General features: G+C 34.9%; 1 protein-coding gene and 1 long non-coding RNA gene across 2 annotated transcripts in view; one reads left to right on the top strand and one right to left on the bottom strand.

The window, feature by feature from the left end:
* Window positions 1–11,086, top strand: part of LOC125261542 (nuclear factor 7, brain-like) — a 16,901-nt gene extending 5,815 nt beyond the window's left edge. The window contains exon 6 of the mRNA XM_048180095.1: window positions 9,605–11,086. Within this exon, the coding sequence (XP_048036052.1) occupies window positions 9,605–10,098 (494 nt within the window). The 3' untranslated portion in view covers window positions 10,099–11,086. The remainder of the gene's footprint in view (window positions 1–9,604) is intronic.
* A 7,703-nt stretch (window positions 11,087–18,789) lies between these two features.
* Window positions 18,790–19,259, bottom strand: LOC125261540. Its single transcript, XR_007183354.1, has 2 exons — window positions 19,021–19,259; window positions 18,790–18,946 (listed from the first exon to the last, which is right to left on the bottom strand). It is a non-coding gene; the product is annotated as an uncharacterized LOC125261540 (long non-coding RNA).
* Window positions 19,260–22,399: the final 3,140 nt, after the last annotated feature.

Raw genomic sequence — 22,399 nt, 5'->3', positions numbered from 1 at the left:
GCGAGATATAAAGTCGCAATTGCGAGTTATAAAGTCAGAATTCTGAGATATAAAGTCGCAATTGCGTGATATAAAGTCAGAATTGCGAGATATAAAGTCGCAATTGCGTGATATAAAGTCAGAATTCTGAGATATAAAGTCGCAATTGCGTGATATAAAGTCAGAATTGCGAGATATAAAGTCGCAATTGCGATTGGTTATAAAGTCAGAATTCTGAGATATAAAGTCGCAATTGCGAGTTATAAAGTCAGAATTGAGAGATATAGTCGCAATTGCGTGATATAAAGTCAGAATTGCGAGATATAAAGTCGCAATTGCGAGTTATAAAGTCAGAATTCTGAGATATAAAGTCGCAATTGCGTGATAAAAAGTCAGAATTCTGAGATATAAAGTCACAATTGCGTGATATAAAGTCAGAATTGCGAGATATAAAGTCGCAATTGCGAGTTATAAAGTCAGAATTCTGAGATATAAAGTCGCAATTGCGTGATATAAAGTCAGAATTCTGAGATATAAAGTCACAATTGCGTGATATAAAGTCAGAATTGCGAGATATAAAGTCGCAATTGCGAGTTATAAAGTCAGAATTCTGAGATATAAAGTCGCAATTGCGTGATATAAAATCAGAATTGCGAGATATAAAGTCGCAATTGCGAGTTATAAAGTCAGAATTCTGAGATATAAAGTCGCAATTGCGTGATATAAAGTAAGAATTGCGAGATATAAAGTCGCAATTGCGTGATATAAAGTCAGAATTCTGAGATATAAAGTCGCAATTGCGTGATAAAAAGTCAGAATTCTGTCAGACAGACAGTCAGTCAGACAGACAGATGTATTGGAATTCTTGCCATTTGGTTTTTTGAATAGTTTTGGATCATTTGAACAATCCATCAATATAAGTCTATTGAAATTTTGAACATAATTTTTATAAAAACTTGATGATCAGTTAGAAAAGATCTAGGCTATGTTCACACTGTCAGTTTTGGGGTTTGACAACCACATTTACTAGCGACAATGACTAAAGTAATGTCAAAGATGGCGATATCTATAATATAAATTCTTGGCACTTTTAACAAGACAACAGTCCAGTCGAGCTGCAAGTTCATCCATCATATCTTTATTAAACAACAGAAGCTTCTAAATGGTGGAGAGCCAAACACTGGAGTGTTGCATAAGCAGGGTTGGGAAGGTTACTTTTAGAATGTATTTCACTACAGATTACAAAATACATGCTTTAAAAAGTAATCTGTAACGTATTTCGTTACATTGCTCAAGTTTAGTAACTCAATCTAAATACTTTGGAATACTTTGAAATACTTCACACAAAGGACCATATTAACTCGATGTTCTGTTTTAAGTTTACAACCTGTAAATAAAAATGACCTCTAACCATCAGGATTTGGTTTTCCAATAGATTCTATTTTTAACATCAGTTACAAAATATATATCTGCAGTTTATTAGACATAACCTATGTGTTGGAAAAGAATTTCAATATCTTGATAAACAAATTAAGAAAATATTTGTTTCTTTTAACATCACATCCATATATAATTACTATTGATATATCATTCCTAAATTATGTTTTTATATTTGTAAAGATGTGAATCAGAGGGATTACAAAATATTAAATAACAATAAAATATTGTTAATAATATAGGTTGTTTTATAGGTGCGTAGAGTCGAGATGACACAGTGGTTTAAATTGTTTTATTAACAAAGTTTGTTTGTAACATTTAGAATGTTTATAAAGAAAATGAAATGATCTACCCAATAATCTCGAGAGAAGGCCTATATTCAAAGCTGACTCACCTACAGTTCCTCAACAGTTTTTTGCATCTCTCCACCTCCACATTTTACAAGTTTGGGAAAAAATATGATAATTTTGTGTTAATTATCCCCAGTATAAATATGTTTATACTAATATTTAACATTAGTGCACTGATAGCTGCATTAATATTGACCATATAAACAACAAACAGCAAAGAAAAAAAAAAAAACTTCGATTTTTAAAAAATAATCCTTTATTTAATTTTTTAAATTATTATTAGTAATGCACCTATTTTTGATTTTTTCATGGCCAACAGAAGCAAATTGGCTGATTCTGATACTGGTTGCAGATCTTTTTAAAGCAAATTTATTTGTTTATTTGTTCAAAAAATGTGTAGCTCTTTGATATTAGAGGCAAACACTGTATTTTTATCACAATCCCAACAAAGATGTTATGAACATGAGCATGATCAGTTGTTTTTCATTTAACCCTCTACCGCCTAGTGTTGTATGGAAGCCTGTTTCCGCCACAAAAAAAAAAAAAAAAAAAAACACTAAAAAAAGATTAATTGCGACTTTTTATCTCAGAATTCTGACTTTTTAACTCGCAATTGCGAGTTTATATCTCACAATTGCGAGTTATAAAGTCAGAATTCTGAGATATAAAGTCGCAATTGCGAGTTATAAAGTCAGAATTCTGAGATATAAAGTCGCAATTGCGTGATATAAAGTCAGAATTGCGAGATATAAAGTCGCAATTGCGAGTTATAAAGTCAGAATTCTGAGATATAAAGTCGCAATTGCGAGTTATAAAGTCAGAATTGAGAGATATAAAGTCGCAATTGCGTGATATAAAGTCAGAATTGCGAGATATAAAGTCGCAATTGCGAGTTATAAAGTCAGAATTCTGAGATATAAAGTCGCAATTGCGAGTTATAAAGTCAGAATTGCGAGATATAAAGTCGCAATTGCGTGATATAAAGTCAGAATTGCGAGATATAAAGTCGCAATTGCGAGTTATAAAGTCAGAATTCTGAGATATAAAGTCGCAATTGCGAGTTATAAAGTCAGAATTCTGAGATATAAAGTCGCAATTGCATGATATAAAGTCAGAATTGCGAGATATAAAGTCGCAATTGCGAGTTATAAAGTCAGAATTGCGAGATATAAAGTCGCAATTGCGTGATATAAAGTCAGAATTGCGAGATATAAAGTCGCAATTGCGAGTTATAAAGTCAGAATTCTGAGATATAAAGTCGCAATTGCGAGATATAAAGTCAGAATTCTGAGATATAAAGTCGCAATTGCGAGTTATAAAGTCAGAATTGCGAGATATAAAGTCGCAATTGCGTGATATAAAGTCAGAATTGCGAGATATAAAGTCGCAATTGCGAGTTATAAAGTCAGAATTCTGAGATATAAAGTCGCAATTGCGAGTTATAAAGTCAGAATTCTGAGATATAAAGTCGCAATTGCGTGATATAAAGTCAGAATTGCGAGATATAAAGTCGCAATTGCGAGTTATAAAGTCAGAATTCTGAGATATAAAGTCGCAATTGCGAGTTATAAAGTCAGAATTGAGAGATATAAAGTCGCAATTGCGTGATATAAAGTCAGAATTGCGAGATATAAAGTCGCAATTGCGAGTTATAAAGTCAGAATTCTGAGATATAAAGTCGCAATTGCGTGATAAAAAGTCAGAATTCTGAGATATAAAGTCGCAATTGCATGATATAAAGTCAGAATTGCGAGATATAAAGTCGCAATTGCGAGTTATAAAGTCAGAATTCTGAGATATAAAGTCGCAATTGCGTGATATAAAGTCAGAATTGCGAGATATAAAGTCGCAATTGCGAGTTATAAAGTCAGAATTCTGAGATATAAAGTCGCAATTGCGTGATATAAAGTCAGAATTGCGAGATATAAAGTCGCAATTGCGTGATATAAAGTCAGAATTCTGAGATATAAAGTCGCAATTGCGTGATATAAAGTCAGAATTGCGAGATATAAAGTCGCAATTGCGATTGGTTATAAAGTCAGAATTCTGAGATATAAAGTCGCAATTGCGAGTTATAAAGTCAGAATTGAGAGATATAGTCGCAATTGCGTGATATAAAGTCAGAATTGCGAGATATAAAGTCGCAATTGCGAGTTATAAAGTCAGAATTCTGAGATATAAAGTCGCAATTGCGTGATAAAAAGTCAGAATTCTGAGATATAAAGTCACAATTGCGTGATATAAAGTCAGAATTGCGAGATATAAAGTCGCAATTGCGAGTTATAAAGTCAGAATTCTGAGATATAAAGTCGCAATTGCGTGATATAAAGTCAGAATTCTGAGATATAAAGTCACAATTGCGTGATATAAAGTCAGAATTGCGAGATATAAAGTCGCAATTGCGAGTTATAAAGTCAGAATTCTGAGATATAAAGTCGCAATTGCGTGATATAAAGTAAGAATTGCGAGATATAAAGTCGCAATTGCGTGATATAAAGTCAGAATTCTGAGATATAAAGTCGCAATTGCGTGATAAAAAGTCAGAATTCTGAGATATAAAGTCGCAATTCTAATTCTGACTTTTTTCACAACTGTGTGAAACGTTATTTCTCACAGTTTTTACTTTGCTTGTGTTTCCTTTCATTGCGACTTACCATCAGGATTGCTGCTTTGTTATTATTATACATAAAATAGAGGAAATCATAAAGGATTATTTCTTTAGCCCCGATTTACCAATAAAGAAATATTGATTTTACTGGAGGAGACACATAAAGATTAGTCTCCGGACATATGCATTATGCAGGAATATGCATAGGCTATAGGATGTTTCCACGGTAACCTTGTACACAAGTTCAGCGTTTCAAGGAGAAAAAACAGCTTTTACTGCCATCTAGTGGGCTTAACACTAAAACATCAATGCCTATTATGTTTCATCAACTTTGAAACTCAAGGGTAGAATCATGCAATTCTGCAAATTACAGTCGAGGTATTTGGGCAATAAAAGTTGTTTTTAACAGAATGGATACACTAATGAATTTTACACAATAATAACAGTATTATAGTGATAATAACAAGAATCAGCTGTGGCGGAGGCGCAATAAAACAGACAAAGCTGAAGTGGCACATTTTATACACCAACAGCTTCAGACTTCACGGCAGCACGACTATCGTTGGATGCACTGTTACAGACAGAGACACTGACCATCAGTTAATTGCGAGAAAAAAAGTCAGAATTCTGACTTTATATCACGCAATTGCGACTTTATATCTCACAATTCTGACTTTATATCATGCAATTGCGACTTTATATCTCAGAATTCTGACTTTATATCACGCAATTGCGACTTTATATCTCAGAATTCTGACTTTATATCTCGCAATTCTGACTTTATAACTCGCAATTCTGACTTTATATCACGCAATTGCGACTTTAGATCTCAGAATTGTGACATTATATCACGCAATTGCGACTTTATATCTCAGAATTGTGACTTTATATCACGCAATTGCGACTTTATATCTCAGAATTGTGACTTTATATCTCAGAATTGTGACTTTATATCACGCAATTGCGACTTTATATCACGCAATTGCGACTTTATATCTCAGAATTCTGACTTTATAACTCGCAATTGTGAGATATAAACTCGCAATTGCGAGTTAAAAAGTCAGAATTCTGAGATAAAAAGTCGCAATTAATCTTTTTTTTTTTTTTTTTTTTTTTTGAGTGGCTTTTTTTTTTTTTTGTGGCGGAAACGGGCTTCCATAGTGTTGCCATATGGCAACATACACTTTGTGTTCGTTTCCTTGCCACCGTCTCTTTAAGAGAACATTCTAGTTTTTTTTTTGTTGGTAAGAGAAGACCTTAATTTAGCCAATGGTGTGCTTTGGTTAAGTCACATGACATGCGATTTTTTTTCTGTGACGCGATATCTGACAGACTGTCTCTTGTCGGTAGTTGCTGAAAGCAAACTAAAACGTCAGTAACAAACAAGGACCCGCCCATGTCACATTCACAAAAAAAATGTTAACATCATCTCAGGTAAGGGATGAGCGGCGCTGCATGCAAAAGTTGAAATTCTTTTAACTTGACACGGCATCTTAAAAACGCGGCGTACATGTGAGAGGCGCTGCAAAAGATGCGAGACGCGAGCGTAACGGTCATGCACGTCCGTCAAGTGCGTGTTTACATAGAAAAACAATGGGAAAGTAGCGCATTGGAATAGAAAAACGTGTTCTGTGTGAACGGCCCCTTAGGCCTACCTCAAGATGCTTTTTCAGATGTTGAAGCCGATAGAAGTTTTGTTGCAGACATAGCTTGCATTGCGCTATGATGTTACTGTAAGTCCCTTTTCATGTTTATAAGTAAAACAGTCTTTGATTTTTCACTAGAGAAATGCATTATGCCCTGTTTTCCCGTTCATTTTTTGTGTGCGATCTCATGTCTGCACTCTGCAGGTTGCTAATAGTGAACACTAGGCTGCGCGCGCGTTTTTTTTTTTTTTTTTTTTTTAAAAAAAGTCTGAGAATCATCAACAATTGGCTCGTTGGTTAAAAATCCTCAAACAGCTTACGTTAATAGCCTATTAAAGGTGCCCAAGAATGCTTTATCACAAGATGTAAAATAAGTCTAAGGTGTTCCCTGAATGTCTCTGTGAAGTTTCAGCTCAAAATACCCCATAGATTTTTTTTAATTAATTTTTTTAACTGTCTATTTTGGGGCATCATTAACTATGCACTGATAATTTTTCAGCGCGCCGCCCCTTTAATTCGCGTGCTCCCTGCCACACAAGCTCTCGACTATATTACAGCGCATTTACAAAGTTCACACAGCTAATATAACCCTCAAATGGATCTTTACAAGATGTTCATCATGCATGCTGTATGCATGCTTCGAATTATGTGAGTAACGTATTTATTTTGATGTTTATATTTGATTCTCTATGAGTTTGAGGCTGTGCTCCGTGGCTAACGGCTAATGCTACACTGTTGGAGAGATTTATAAAGAATGAAGTTGTGTTTATGAATTATACAGACTGCAAGTGTTTAAAAATGAAAATAGCGATGGCTCTTGTCTCTGTGAATACAGTAAGAAACGATGGTAACTTTAACCACATTTAACAGTACATTAGCAACATGCTAACAAAACATTTAGAAAGGCAATTTACAAATATCGCTAAAAATATCATGATATCATGGATCATGTCAGTTATTATTGCTCCATCTGCCATTTTTCGCTGTTCTTGCTTGCTTACCTAGTCTGTTGATTCTGCTGTGCAGATCCAGACGTTACTGGCTGCCCTTGTCTAATGCCTTTCATGGGGGAACATGGGCTGGCATATGCAAATATTGGGGGCGTACATATTAATGATCCCGACTGTTACGTAACAGTCAGTGTTATGTTGAGATTTGCCTGTTCTTCGGAGGTCTTTTAAACAAATGAGATTTATATAAGAAGGAGGAAACAATGGAGTTTGAGACTCACTGTATGTCTTTTCCATATACTGAACTCTTGTTATTTAACTATGCCGAGGTAAATTCAATTTTTGAATCTAGGGCACCTTTAAATGAAATAAATGACATAAAAATTCAAAGTAATCCCTTTGGTAATCTAAAATACTTTTTAAATGTAACTGTAATTTGATTACCATCTATTTAAAATGTAACTATAACGAAATACAGTTACTCAAATTTTGTATTTTAAATACGTAACGTCGTTACATGTATTTCGCTACTCCCCAGCCTTGTGCGTAAGGCACGAAACTGATGTGAGCAGGTCTGGTGGAGAACAGTGACAGCTCAGAGAACTGCTAAGCTCTCTGTTGTCATAAGTTACCGAAAAACAAGTGATTGTGTGCAATTTCAAACACGGGGCCCTCCTCGCACCGGCACTTTTCCCCCACTTTGAGCACTGCCGAAACAATGCATGAATACTAGAGATGGACAGATTGCAGTTTTCTTGGCCGATTCCTATTTCTGTTTTTTTTTTCTTTTTTTTTTTTTGTAAGTGTGACCTGCTGATACTGATTTTTTGCAGATTCAGATTTTCTTTCAAATAATTGAAAGAATATCAGTCAAAACAAAAATCTACTTTTCTGCAACGCAAAATTTTTTCACTTTAAAAAAACAGTAAAAAGACAGTAATAAAATAAGAAAAAATTAACAAATTTAAAACAACAGCACAAATAAATGCTATAGAATAAAGAGAGAGATGAAATAAACATGTTTTTTTAGGTGGGTATACAGTATTCAAAAAGCATATCTAAATAATTGAAATCATGAAACATACAATTTTACAACAAACTAAACTAAATTTCTAGATTTTAAACAGAGGATTGTGTGTTGTACATCATTCAAAACAATTTTAGCATCTGTTAGATTTAATTGTAGGGGGAAAGTGGTTAATGTGATTTTTTTTCCCACTATTTTCATCTTCTGGGTTTAAAATCTACACCATGTCTGTGACTATAATACTTCATCGAGGCATCAGTGTCTGTTATTTATGAGACTGGATTACTTTTTGTCTATTGTTCATTGAATTTTCGGTCTACATAGTCTTATGTGTATCAGAGTAATTCATCATGTGATCATAATTATGATCAGAAATAAGGCTGAATCAGTGTCCTTATTTGCACATAATATATTTCATTTGAAAATACATGATGAAATATGTGCGCTGGTTCATATTTAGAGCAATAGATTATGAAATATGTCTATAAAAAATGTCTTATAAAAATAAATAAAATAAACTTGAAACAAGCTTACTTCAGTCATTATATGATCTATCTAAAAAACATTTGTAGTTTTGACATTTTTATACAATTACATTTACCATTTGCTCCACTAACATCATTTCATGTCTGCTAGGTTCGCTTGCATTGCAGTGAGAGACGCAACGTGGCCATATTTAAGTATCATCTCCAATTAAACAAGTGATGTGACAACAGCTACGACATGTTTAGACTCAACCAGGGTTTAAATCAGCTACCACTTCCATACTTACCTCGTGAACATCTCTGTTGATTATGCAAGCGACACTTGTGCCACGTGCTGAACAGAAGGAGAGACTGAAATGTCCGACAGAGGAGACATAAAGTTGTTTATAAAACCTTATTAAATAATTCATATAGCCTAAATAAAATATATAAATAGCATTTGCTGCAAGGAAATAACCATTAATGAGGTAAAATTAGTCCGGCATTTGATCAATATGAGCAGAATTTGGGTTGAACTGTCCAACCCAACCTGCTGGGTTAAAGTGTGTAACCCAACTTGCTAGGAAACAACGATCTCCAATATTTAGAATTTGGACTGCAGTACCTATTTCAACCACTTGCTGTCAATCCTACATACTGCACCTTTAGGGACTCAAATACAGGTCTGACAATTGTATTTTACTGCTGTGTGAACATAGAATATGAAGTCAGAAAAGTCTGAGGTGAGTCTGAGCTGAGTTTGGTGGCTGTTAGGGCTGTAAGTCAAACACAACAGGCAGGAACAATAAGCTTTAAAAAGCAATATACAGATGATCAGACACAGACCTACAGTTTTTTCATCTACAGCATACATCTCAACAAATCTAACATATTTATTGTTATTTCAACTTTTCTCTTGATGGAACACAAATGTTTGAATCACATATTTATTGTTTGTAGTTTATTTCGTTAAACTGATGATAAAAATGAGTGTGAAACTAATAACACTGAAAGTGTTCAGAGGAAAATGATGTGTTTGATCAACAGGACAAGTGTCATAATTCATGATAATATGTGAGCGGTTCACTCCTGATCATTATATGAACATAATAATAAAAACATCTGTTGATTGTGTTTCATCAGCTCCTGTGATTCTGGATCCAAACACTGCGAATCCACATCTTGTCCTTTCTGATGATCTGACCAGTTTGACAGAAAGCGGGAAAAAACAACCTTTTCCGGATAATCCAGAGAGATTCGACTGTTATTACTGTGTTCTGGGTTCAGAGGGTTTTAACTCAGGAACACACTGCTGGGATGTGGAGGTTACAGAGAGTTTATACTGGACTCTTGGAGTAACTACAGCATCAAACCAGAGGAAGGGATGTGATTTCTTTAACACTGATGTCTGGAGTGTGCACTATAATCAGGATGGATGGTCTTCAGGTTCTGGTTTTCGTGTCAAACAGAAGCTTGATCGTGTGAGAGTGTATCTGGACTATGACAGAGGAACGGTGTCATTCTCTGATCCTGTAACTAACACACATCTACACACATTCACAACCACCTTCACTCACACACTTCTTCCAGTCTTTAGTTCTGATTCTCTGAGGATTTTAGCCTCCAGTGGTCAGTAAACATTACTCCTGTAGGCAGCAGCTTGTCTGTATAGGCAGGTTGGGCTGAGCTACATCAAAATATTCATACAAACATAGACCTCTATATACACCGAATCAATAATAAATTGCAAATATGTTCAACATTCTGCAACAATTTTTTTTTTTTTTTTTTTTTTGATCTTTGGATCTATGGATAATTTAAGTCGTAACGTGAGCAGAATATATTCAAATTTAGCATATAGCTTTTGCAGGCATGTATTAAAGGGGACCTATTATGCCCCATTTTACAAGATGTAATAAGTCTCTGATGTCCCCAGACTGTGTATGTAAAGTTTTAGCTCAAAATACCTTACAGATAATTTTTTATAACATGTTAAAATTGCCACTTTTAGTGGTTGAGCAAAAACAAGCCGTTTCAGCGTGGGCCCTTTAAATGCAAATGAGCTGCTGCGACCCAGCAAACAAGGGACGTCCCCCGGACGTTGTGAACGTCCGTTAAGGTCCGCGTTTGGTCCGCTTTGTAACGTTCGCTGGACGTTCGGGGGACGTCCGCGTTTGGTCCGCTTTGTAGCGTTCGCTGACGGACGTTCGGAGGACATTCAAGTCCTTGCCAGTTTGCGAAAGTCCTACTGACGTCCCTCATCTGGTATTTCCATAACAACACTTGTAAAAAAAAAAAAAACAGCGTTGCCTTTTATCAACAGACCTTACACCTTGAAACTCAGACAAAGGGCAAATTAAACTAAACCTACTGGATTTAAAGGAGGCTGTGTTCCTTAAAAATCCCTTTAAACATGATAATGGATTTACAGAAACCATGATTGTTTTGTTGTGCAGGTTGATATTATGGTTTTACTTCAAGTAAAAATAGTAGTTGAATTCGGGTCATTCTACAGAAAAGTCCACTTTTGGTATGACAAAATGTCTTAAAATGTATTTCTTTTTCTAACGTTTAAACTTAGACCACATTATTATATTACACATTGACTTTATGAATACAAATGACAGCTTTATGATTTATTATTATTATTATTATTATTATTATTTTGTGCATTTAAAGACAGCATGTACCATTTTTTTGTCACTGGTGTTACCATACTTCTCTGGCATTTTAAACATTTTTATGAAATGATATTTCTCATTTTTTTTCAGCACATGCAGTCAGAGTTACAGAAAAAAAGATAATGAAAAAAATAAGGAGATTATGTGTTTTGTTTTGTTTTTTTTCAATCAGGTTAGTTAAAAGTGATTGAATTATGCTAATTTAATTATGCATGTATTTGCTATAACAATGGAAATATTTGAAAAACAGTTATAAACAAGTAATGCAATCCTTTACATCTTAATTCTTGAGTTTAGCAGAATTCAATGAATGTAAAAGTATTATGTCACATATGACACATTTTATTTAATGAGACAGACAAAAAACAGTAACAACAGTGACACAATGAATCACCAGTGACAGATACGACCAAAGATAGCCTACTTATTCTTCAACTATAATCAAGGAGAGGAGACTAAATTTTTTACATTTTTTATACAATCAAAGACTTTTCATTGACACTTAGTGAAAGCAGTCAGTAAAAGATCATAAACAACATTTTAAAAATGTCTGTAAAATACGCTGTCCGTAAAGTCGCTGCTTTTCAGCTTCTCAGTTTAGCCAAATACCCTCAATTTAGCCATATCTGACCAAAGGAGGATTAACAATAGGAAAAAAAGTTAGAATCACATTATTTAGTGCTATTTTATGCAAAATAACTAAATAAATAGCTTTGAATAAAGTTTTTTTTTCTATAAACAACACCAGTGACAGTAACACCAGTGACATTTTTCATGAAAAATGCATTTTATGGCTGCTGCAAGGTATCAATCCACATGTTGTCAATCATGGTATATTCACTAAATTAAGTAGTTTAATCCATTTGTATTCTAGTTTTTTAAAATTCCCTAATAATAAAGTAGGTCACACCAGTGACTTCAACTAAAAGCTTCATATGAAATTATGATTTTCTAATTAAAATTTCTGATAACTGAAAAGAGATAGTGGACTTTCCATGTGTCTTTCTTCATGGATCTTCAGGAAATAGGAAGAAGGTAGTCAATTGATGTCAACAGTGTGATTTTTATTTCAAAATAAGAGATTTTTGTTAAAGGTAACACCAGTGACACAACACCAGGGTTTTTTATATATATATATATATATATATATATATATATATATATATATATATATATATATTATAATATTTATTCAGCATTTGTTTTTGTTTTTTTATGTCATTTACATAATATATTTGACAGTTATGCATACATTATTGTATTTAAACCCTGTTTCTGAGCTCAAAATAAAGCACTTTCAATAAAGCACATGACTGTGGGGACGAGCACTTCTGTGCTGTTTGGAATTTTTATAATTAAAAAACAAATACTGCCACATTGATGCGCAAGAAGGTTTAATTGTTCAAATATTGTTTCATATTAAAATATAAAAAAAAATTGTTTTCAATAGCTATAAAAAAAGTGTTTTCTAGTGTAATATTTCTGTAAAGGGACAGAAAAGTTGACTTTTCTGTAGAATGACCCATTCATTGTAAAATGAAGTAAATATTAAAAATGAACAACTTTCATGTTAGCCTATGGGAAAAAATAATGGAGTAACTTCAACCTACTAACTAATTAAAGATGTCATCAGATCATGTGTGCTTTCAGCAGTTATCATTTTAAAATTCAAAATCATGATGCCCCCCAATAGTAGGCTACTGAATATAAGATGTGGGATAATATAAGAATGGGACATTTTATCCAAGTCATCTCAATGGTAAAAAGTGTCCCAATCACCCTGAACTGGAGCTCTAAAATAATGTTATTGACTTCAACTGATGAATGCAGCCAAAGAAAAGATGAAGAATGGAAAAGCACTTTGCTGGCAAAGAAATTGGAAAATAACACAGGTAAGACAATTCCTATACCCATAAATACCTGTCAAACATGGTTTTATTAAAGAAAAGTTATTTAAAAAAAAATACTTTAATTTTTACACATAAGAAAGGTATAGCATGTGGTGGCAAAACGTGTAATATAGCCACACTGTGAGATACAAGCAAGTGACGGTCGAGTGACGACATTCTTTAGGTTACGCGCATGTATCCCTGGCAACGCTCTGCTGCGTCGACAGTTAACGGTCCTGCCGGTGATTTTCTCAGATGAGGCCTTGAGTTTTCTCTTTCGTCGGTCGAAAAGGTATTTTAAATTTTAGTTTAGCAGACATTAGCTACCATAACCACTGTTTATCTTGTAAAGTTTAAATTATATGACAAGATTACATTTACAAACGTTTGCTGAAGTTGTTGTCCGTCGCGGCTGACCGTTACGGCCTATCTTCAAATGTACGCTAATCTTGGTCTCACGAATCCAAATTGTCAGTAACAAATGTTTCTTAATAGACAAACGATACCTGAAACATTATTGAATGTGCTCATTTAGTCGTTTTAGGTTAGAAGCCATCGAAAAAACTGCCATCGGACTACCACAGCTGACAACGAGAGACGCGCGTGCACAACTGCATAACACACACACACACACACACACACACACGGAAAGAGCACAACAATTATGAAACTGCTCATTTATTATAAATAAATAAATGTATTTTTCTCCTTACAACGTGTTTGTGTTATTTTGTTAACCTAGAAGTAAAATAAAAAACAATAAGAGGACTTAATCGAAAGTCCTCTAAACGTCCCGAATGGCCGCTGAACGTCCTGTGAACGTCCCCGTGAACGTCCGGAGGACGTCTTTGCGGACGTCCCGGGACAGCCAGAGGACCCTACACATGGACGTTCGGGGGACGTTCGCAGAGGCCATTCAGGGGACGTTCTGGGGACCTTTTTTTGTTAGCTGGGGATCGGCCTAAGAGGGCAGAGCTTCAAGAGCTCACTTGCTCGTTTTCCCCTGTCAGGATTCAGTCATGACGCACTATAATGTCAGAAACTGCGAATATATGCTGCATGGAGATAGAACAGGTATAGCCCAGCTAACAAAAAAAGGTCCCCAGAACGTCCCCTGAATGGCCTCTGCGAACGTCCCCCGAACGTCCATGTGTAGGGTCCTCTGGCTGTCCCGGGGACGTCCGCAAAGACGTCCTCCGGACGTTCACGGGGACGTTCACAGGACGTTCAACGGCCATTCGGGACGTTTAGGGGACTTTCGATTAAGTCCTCTTATTGTCTTTTTATTTTACTTCTAGGTTAACAAAAGAACACAAACACGTTGTAAGGAGAAAAATACATTTATTTATTTATAATAAATGAGCAGTTTCATAATTGTTGTGCTTGTGTGTGTGTTATGCAGTTGTGCACGCGCGTCTCTCGTTGTCAGCTGTGATAGTCCGATGGCAGTTTTTTCGATGGCTTCTAACCTAAAACGACAAAATGAACACATTCAATAATGTTTCAGGTATCGTTTGTCTATTAAGAAACATTTGTTACTGACAATTTGGATTCGTGAGACCAAGATTAGCGTACATTTGAAAATAGGCCGTAACGGTCAGCCGCGACGGACAACAACTTCAGCAAACGTTTGTAAATGTAATCTTGTCATATAATTTAAACTTTACAAGATAAACAGTGGTTATGGTAGCTAATGTCTGCTAAACTAAAATTTAAAATACCTTTTAGACCGACGAAAGAGAAAACTCAAGGCCTTATCTGAGAAAATCACCGGCAGGACCGTTAACTGTCGACGCAGCCGAGCGTTGCCATGGATACATGCGCGTAACCTAAAGAATGACGTCACTCGATCGTCACTTGCTTGTATCTCACAGTGTGGCTATATTACACTTTTTGCCACATGCTATACCTTTCTTATGTGTAGCAAATTAGCTCAAAATAAATATGAATAATTAATCATAACTAGTTATAATTAATTATTAATATTTTAATCAGTTAATAAAATTAACTTAATGTAATAAAATTAATATTACAATCAATTAACCTGTTGTTCAATGAACACACAGTGTTAATTGTTTATTAATTCTAAGAAATGTTCATTTCCAGGTTATGGGAAATAACAATCTTATTCTACTAAAAGCCTGTAGTCAGGACCGACATGAATAGGGACTCCCGTATATGAGCGCAAAACACAGACAACCTCACGTGTGACATGAACAAGACTTTATTAACTAGACTAAACACTTAAACTACTCTAACATTCACACACATACATGCATACAGTTTACCAAGAGAGAGAGGGCTAAAGCAGAGTACAGGAAGCAAGAGGTTACAGCATTGTTGTACATTTCAGCAGATCAACAGCCTTGAGCAAACCATCAGTTTAGTTTTAACAGGCCCTTCTTTCAAAGGGGTAAGGATACTCAATGTATCCGATAATGAGACTAAGTTTGATACTTGCATGTCTCTCCAAGTTGAATTAAAACTGTCCTGATGCAATTTGTGGAGGCTTCCGTTGAATCTTTGCTGATATTGTCTTGATGAAAGAGAACCAGTTGGATTCAGAGGATCTTGGTGAATGGAAGGTCTAGGCCGAGGCCTGGCACAAGCTTGGGGTTCCTTAGAAGCTTCTAGCTTCTTACAGCATCATCTTGACGTCAGCATTTGTCAGTAAAAGAAAAGAAGAGGAGGACGAGCAGGAAGAGAGAGGGTTCCTTGTGATCAGTGAATATAAGGGGTGAAGATGTCACACCCTCTTGAGGTGTCTGAGCCAATAAGGAGTTCCCCTTTCACTAGTCTCTCCAGAATTCTTCTGGATCATAAAAGTACCATATAACTGTAACAGGACACCTAGGTTGGCCTGTGTGCTAGCAACATTGGGATGCTGGTTACAGTTTTAGGGGGATGAGTTCAGAGAACTTTGATAGTGAGAGTGAGTTTATGGGTAATTCATTAAATACAATGAATAATTGTGTGGCTGATTGGTCCAGACGTTACATGTGTAAAAATTAAAGTAATTTTTTTAAATAACTTTTCTTTAATAAAACCATGTTTGACAGGTATTTATGGGTATAGGAATTGTCTTACCTGTGTTATTTTCCAATTTCTTTGCCAGCAAAGTGCTTTTCCATTCTTCATCTTTTCTTTGGCTGCATTCATCAGTTGAAGTCAATAACATTTTAGAGCTCCAGTTCAGGGTGATTGGGACACTTTTTACCATTGAGATGACTTGGATAAAATGTCCCATTCTTATATTATCCCACATCTTATATTCAGTAGCCTACTGTTGGGGGCATCATGATTTTGATGTTTAAAATGATAACTGCTGAAAGCACACATGATCTGATGACATTCTACAGAAAAGTCAACTTTTCTGTCCCTTTACAGAAATATTACACTTGAAAACACTTTTTTTTTATATTGAAAAAATTTTTTTTTTATATTTTAATATGAAACAATATTTGAACAATTAAACCTTCTTGCACATCAATGTGGCAGTATTTGTTTTTTAATTATAAAAATTCCAAACAGCACAGAAGTGCTCGTCCCCACAGTCACAGTCAAGTGCTTTATTTTGAGCTCAGCAACAGGGTTTAAATACAATAATGTATGCATAACTGTCAAATATATTATGTAAATGACATAAAAAAAAAAAAACAAATGCTGAATAAATATTATAAAATATATATAAAAAAACCCTGGTGTTGTGTCACTGGTGTTACCTTTAACAAAAATCTCTTATTTTGAAATAAAAATCACACTGTTGACATCAATTGACTACCTTCTTCCTATTTCCTGAAGATCCACGAAGAAAGACACATGGAAAGACCACTATCTCTTTTCAGTTATCAGAAATTTTAATTAGAAAATCATAATTTCATATGAAGCTTTTAGTTGAAGTCACTGGTGTGACCTACTTTATTATTAGGGAATTTTAAAAAACTAGAATACAAATGGATTAAACTACTTAATTTAGTGAATATACCATGATTGACAACATTTTTCATGAAAAATGTCACTGGTGTTACTGTCACTGGTGTTGTTTATAGAAAAAAAAAACTTTATTCAAAGCTATTTATTTAGTTATTTTGCATAAAATAGCACTAAATAATGTGATTCTAACTTTTTTTCCTATTGTTAATCCTCCTTTGGTCAGATATGGCTAAATTGAGGGTATTTGGCTAAACTGGGAAGCTGAGAAACAGCGACATTACGGACAGCGTATTTTACAGACATTTTTAAAATGTTGTTTATGATCTTTTACTGACTGCTTTCACTAAGTGTCAATGAAAAGTCTTTGATTCTATAAAAATGCAAAAAATTTAGTCTCCTCTCCTTGATTATAGTTGAAGAATAAGTAGGCTATCTTTGGTCGTATCTGTCACTGGTGATTCATTGTGTCACTGTTGTTACTGTTTTTTGTCTGTCTCATTAAATAAATTGTGTCATATGTGACATGATAATACTTTTACATTCATTGAATTCTGCTAAACTCAAGAATTAAGATGTAAAGGATTGCATTACTTGTTTATGACTGTTTTTCAAATATTTCCATTGTTATAGCAAATACATGCATAATTAAATTAGCATAATTCAATCACTTTTAACTAACCTGATTGAAAAAAAAAAACATAATCTCCTTATTTTTTTCATTATCTTTTTTTCTGTAACTCTGACTGCATGTGCTGAAAAAAAAAGGAGAAATATCATTTCATAAAAATGTTTAAAATGCCAGAGAAGTATGGTAACACCAGTGACAAAAAAAATGGTACATGCTGTCTTTAAATGCACAAAATGATAATAATAATAATAATAATAAATCATAAAGCTGTCATTTGTCTTCATAAAGTCAATGTGTAATATAATAATGTGGTCTAAGTTTAAACGTTAGAAAAATAAATACATTTTAAGACATTTTGTCATACCAAAAGTGGACTTTTCTGTAGAATGACCCGAATTCAACTACTATTTTTACTTGAAGTAAAACCATAATATCAACCTGCACAACAAAACAATCATGGTTTCTGTAAATCCATTATCATGTTTAAAGGGATTTTTAAGGAACACAACCTCCTTTAAATCCAGTAGGTTTAGTTTCATTTGCCCTTTGTCTGAGTTTCAAGGTGTAAGGTCTGTTGATAAAAGGCAACGCTGTTTTTGTTTTACAAGTGTTGTTATGGAAATACCAGATGAGGGACGTCAGTAGGACTTTCGCAAACTGGCAAGGACTTGAATGTCCTCCGAACGTCCGTCAGCGAACGTTACAAAGCGGACCAAACGCGGACGTCCCCGAACGTCCGCCAGCGGACGTTAAAAAGCGGACCAAACGCGGACGTCCCCGAACGTCCGTCAGCGAACGTTACAAAGGGGACCAAACGCGGACGTCCTCCGAACGTCCGCCAGCGAACGTTACAAAGCGGACCAAACGCGGACCTTAACGGACGTTCACAACGTCCGGGGGACGTCCCTTGTTTGCTGGGAGTTTAGTTATATTATGGTTATAACTTATATAAAGCTAACAAAAAAAGGTCCCCAGAACGTCCCCTGAATGGCCTCTGCGAACGTCCCCCGAACGTCCATGTGTAGGGTCCTCTGGCTGTCCCGGGGACGTCCGCAAAGACGTCCTCCGGACGTTCACGGGGACGTTCACAGGACGTTCAGCGGCCATTCGGGATGTTTAGGGGACTTTCGATTAAGTCCTCTTATTGTTTTTTTTATTTTACTTCTAGGTTAACAAAAGAACACAAACACGTTGTAAGGAGAAAAATACATTTATTTATTTATAATAAATGAGCAGTTTCATAATTGTTGTGCTCTTTCCGTGTGTGTGTGTGTGTGTGTTATGCAGTTGTGCACGCGCGTCTCTCGTTGTCAGCTGTGGTAGTCCGATGGCAGTTTTTTCGATGGCTTCTAACCTAAAACGACAAAATGAACACATTCAATAATGTTTCAGGTATCGTTTGTCTATTAAGAAACATTTGTTACTGACAATTTGGATTCGTGAGACCAAGATTAGCGTACATTTGAAGATAGGCCGTAACGGTCAGCCGCGACGGACAACAACTTCAGCAAACGTTTGTAAATGTAATCTTGTCATATAATTTAAACTTTACAAGATAAACAGTGGTTATGGTAGCTAATGTCTGCTAAACTAAAATTTAAAATACCTTTTCGACCGACGAAAGAGAAAACTCAAGGCCTCATCTGAGAAAATCACCGGCAGGACCGTTAACTCTCGACGCAGCTGAGCGTTGCCATGGATACATGCGCGTAACCTAAAGAATGACGTCACTCGATCGTCACTTGCTTGTATCTCACAGTGTGGCTATATTACACTTTTTGCCACATGCTATACCTTTCTTAAGTGTAAAAAGTAAAGTAATTTTTTTTATTAGTAACTCTTCTTTAATAAAACCATGTTTGACAGGTATTTATGGGTATAGGAATTGTCTTACCTGTGTTATTTTCCAGTTTCTTTGCCAGCAAAATGCTTTTCCATTCTTCATCTTTTCTTTGGCTGCATTCATTGAAGTCAATAACATTATTTTAGAGCTCCATGGGATTAAATTTTCTTCATGCATGTGAATACATAATAAATTGTATAGGCTATCTTATATTCAGTAGCCTACTATTGGGGGGCATCATGATTTTGATGTTTAAAATGATAACTGCTGAAAGCACACATGATCTGATGACATCTTTAATTAGTTAGTAGGTTGAAGTTACTCCATTATTTTTTCCCATAGGCTAACATGAAAGTTGTTCATTTTTAATATTTACTTCATTTTACAATGAATGGGTCATTCTACAGAAAAGTCCACTTTTCTGTCCCTTTACAGAAATATTACACTTAAACACTTTAGGATTACAATTTTTTTTATATTTTAATATGAAACAATATTTGAACAATTAAACCTTCTTGCGCATCAATGTGGCAATATTTGTTTTTTAATTATAATAATTCCAAACACCACAGAAGTGCTCGTCCCCACAGTCATGTGGGAAAGTGCTTTATTTTGAGCTCAGAAACAGGGTTTAAATACAATAATGTATGCATAACTGTCAAATATATTATGTAAATGACATTAAAAAAAACAAATGCTGAATAAATATTATAAAATATATATATAAAAAAAACCTGGTGTTGTGTCACTGGTGTTACCTTTAACAAAAATCTCTTATTTTGAAATAAAAATCACCCTGTTGACATCAATTGACTACCTTCTTCCTATTTCCTGAAGATCCATGAAGAAAGACACATGGAAAGTCCACTATCTCTTTTCAGTTATCAGAAATTTTAATTAGAAAATCATAATTTCATATGAAGCTTTTAGTTGAAGTCACTGGTGTGACCTACTTTATTATTAGGGAATTTTAAAAAACTAGAATACAAATGGATTAAACTACTTAATTTAGTGAATATACCATGATTGACAACATGTGGATTGATACCTTGCAGCAGCCATAAAATGCATTTTTCATGAAAAATGTCACTGGTGTTACTGTCAGTTGTTTATAGAAAAAAACTTTATTCAAATTTATTTAGTTATTTTGCATAAAATAGCACTAAATAATGTGATTCTAACTTTTTTTCCCCGTTGTTAATCCTCCTTCAGATATGGCTCATATGGCTAAATTGAGGGTATTTGGCTAAACCGAGAAGCTGAGAAGCAGCGACTTTACGGACAGCGTATTTTACAGACATTTTTAAAATGTTGTTTATGATCTTTTACTGACTGCTTTCACTAAGTGTCAATGAAAAGTCTTTGATTGTATAAAAAAATTTAAAAATTTAGTCTCCTCTACTTGATTATAGTTGAAGAATAAGTATGCTATCTTTGGTCCTATGTATCTGTCACTGGTGATTCATTGTGTCACTGGTGTTACTGTTTTTTGTCTGTCTCATTAAATAAAATGTGTCATATGTGACATGATAATAATTTTACATTCATTGAATTCTGCTACACTCAAGAATTAAGATGTAAAGGATTGCATTACTTGTTTATAACTGTTTTTCAAATATTTTCATTGTTATAGCAAATACATGCATAATTAAATTAGCATAATTCAATCACTTTTAACTAAACTGATTAAAAAAAAAAAAAATTCATTATCTTTTTTTCTGTAACTCTGACTGCATGTGCTGAAAAAAATTGAGAAATATCATTTCATAATTTTTTTTAAAATGCCAGAGAAGTATGGTAACACCAGTGACAAAAAAATGGTACATGCTGTCTTTAAATGCACAAAATAATAATAATAAAAAAAATCATAAAGCTGTCATTTGTATTCATAAAGTCAATGTTTAATATAATAATGTGGTCTAAGATTAAACGTTAGAAAAAGAAATACATTTTAAGACATTTTGTCATACCAAAAGTGGACTTTTCTGTAGAATGACCCGAATTCAAATAGACCTACTATTTTAACTTGAAGTAAAACCATAATATCAACCTGCACAACAAAACAATCATGGTTTCTGTAAATCCATTATCATGTTTAAAGGGATTTTTAAGGAACACAACCGCCTTTAAATCCAGTAGGTTTAGTTTAATTTGCCCTTTGTCTGAGTTTCAAGGTGTCAGGTCTGTTGATAAAAGGCAACGCTGTTTTTTTTTTTTTTTTTACAAGTGTTGTTATGGAAATACCAGATGAGGGACGTCAGTAGGACCTTCGCAAACTGGCAAGGACTTGAATGTCCTCCGAACGTCCGTTAGCGAACGTTCAAAGCGGACCAAACGCGGACGTCCCCCAGCGAACGTTAAAAAGCGGACCAAACGCGGACGTCCCCCGAACGTCCGGCAGCGAACGTTAAAAAGCGGACCAAACGCGGACGTCCCCCGAACGTCCGCCAGCGAACGTTAAAAAGCGGACCAAACGCGGACGTCCTCCGAACGTCCGTCAGCGAACGTTACGAAGCGGACCTCCTGCGACCTTAACGGACGTTCACAACGTCCGGGGGACGTCCCTTGTTTGCTGGGTAAACGTCGACGCGAGTCTGCTCCAGCTAAGTTACAAAAACATGACAACAGAACCTACAACTAACGCTAATTTGGTTCATACTTTTAAATTACATGCACTATCATATAAAAAACATCAAATTGATAAAGTTTGACATTTAAACACTTACCGCTGTCTGAATCCACCGAATGGGACCACGTAGATCAGAGAGCTCTGATGACGCTCTGATGACGCTGCCGCAGTTGCCACTCAAAAAAGTAAAAAAAGACGGCATTCACAGTAGTTTCTTGTAAAAGCCCCGCGCCTGCATTATTTTCACAGTAAAAGTCTAAATACGGTATTATATTGTGAATTATCACAGTTAAAGCCTGTGAAGTGGTAATAATGTAATTAACTGTGAAATATTA

Source organism: Megalobrama amblycephala, unplaced genomic scaffold (assembly GCF_018812025.1).
Source record: "Megalobrama amblycephala isolate DHTTF-2021 unplaced genomic scaffold, ASM1881202v1 scaffold426, whole genome shotgun sequence".
Taxonomy (NCBI): Eukaryota; Metazoa; Chordata; class Actinopteri; order Cypriniformes; family Xenocyprididae; genus Megalobrama; species Megalobrama amblycephala.
This window is presented reverse-complemented; position numbering and strand designations above follow the sequence as displayed.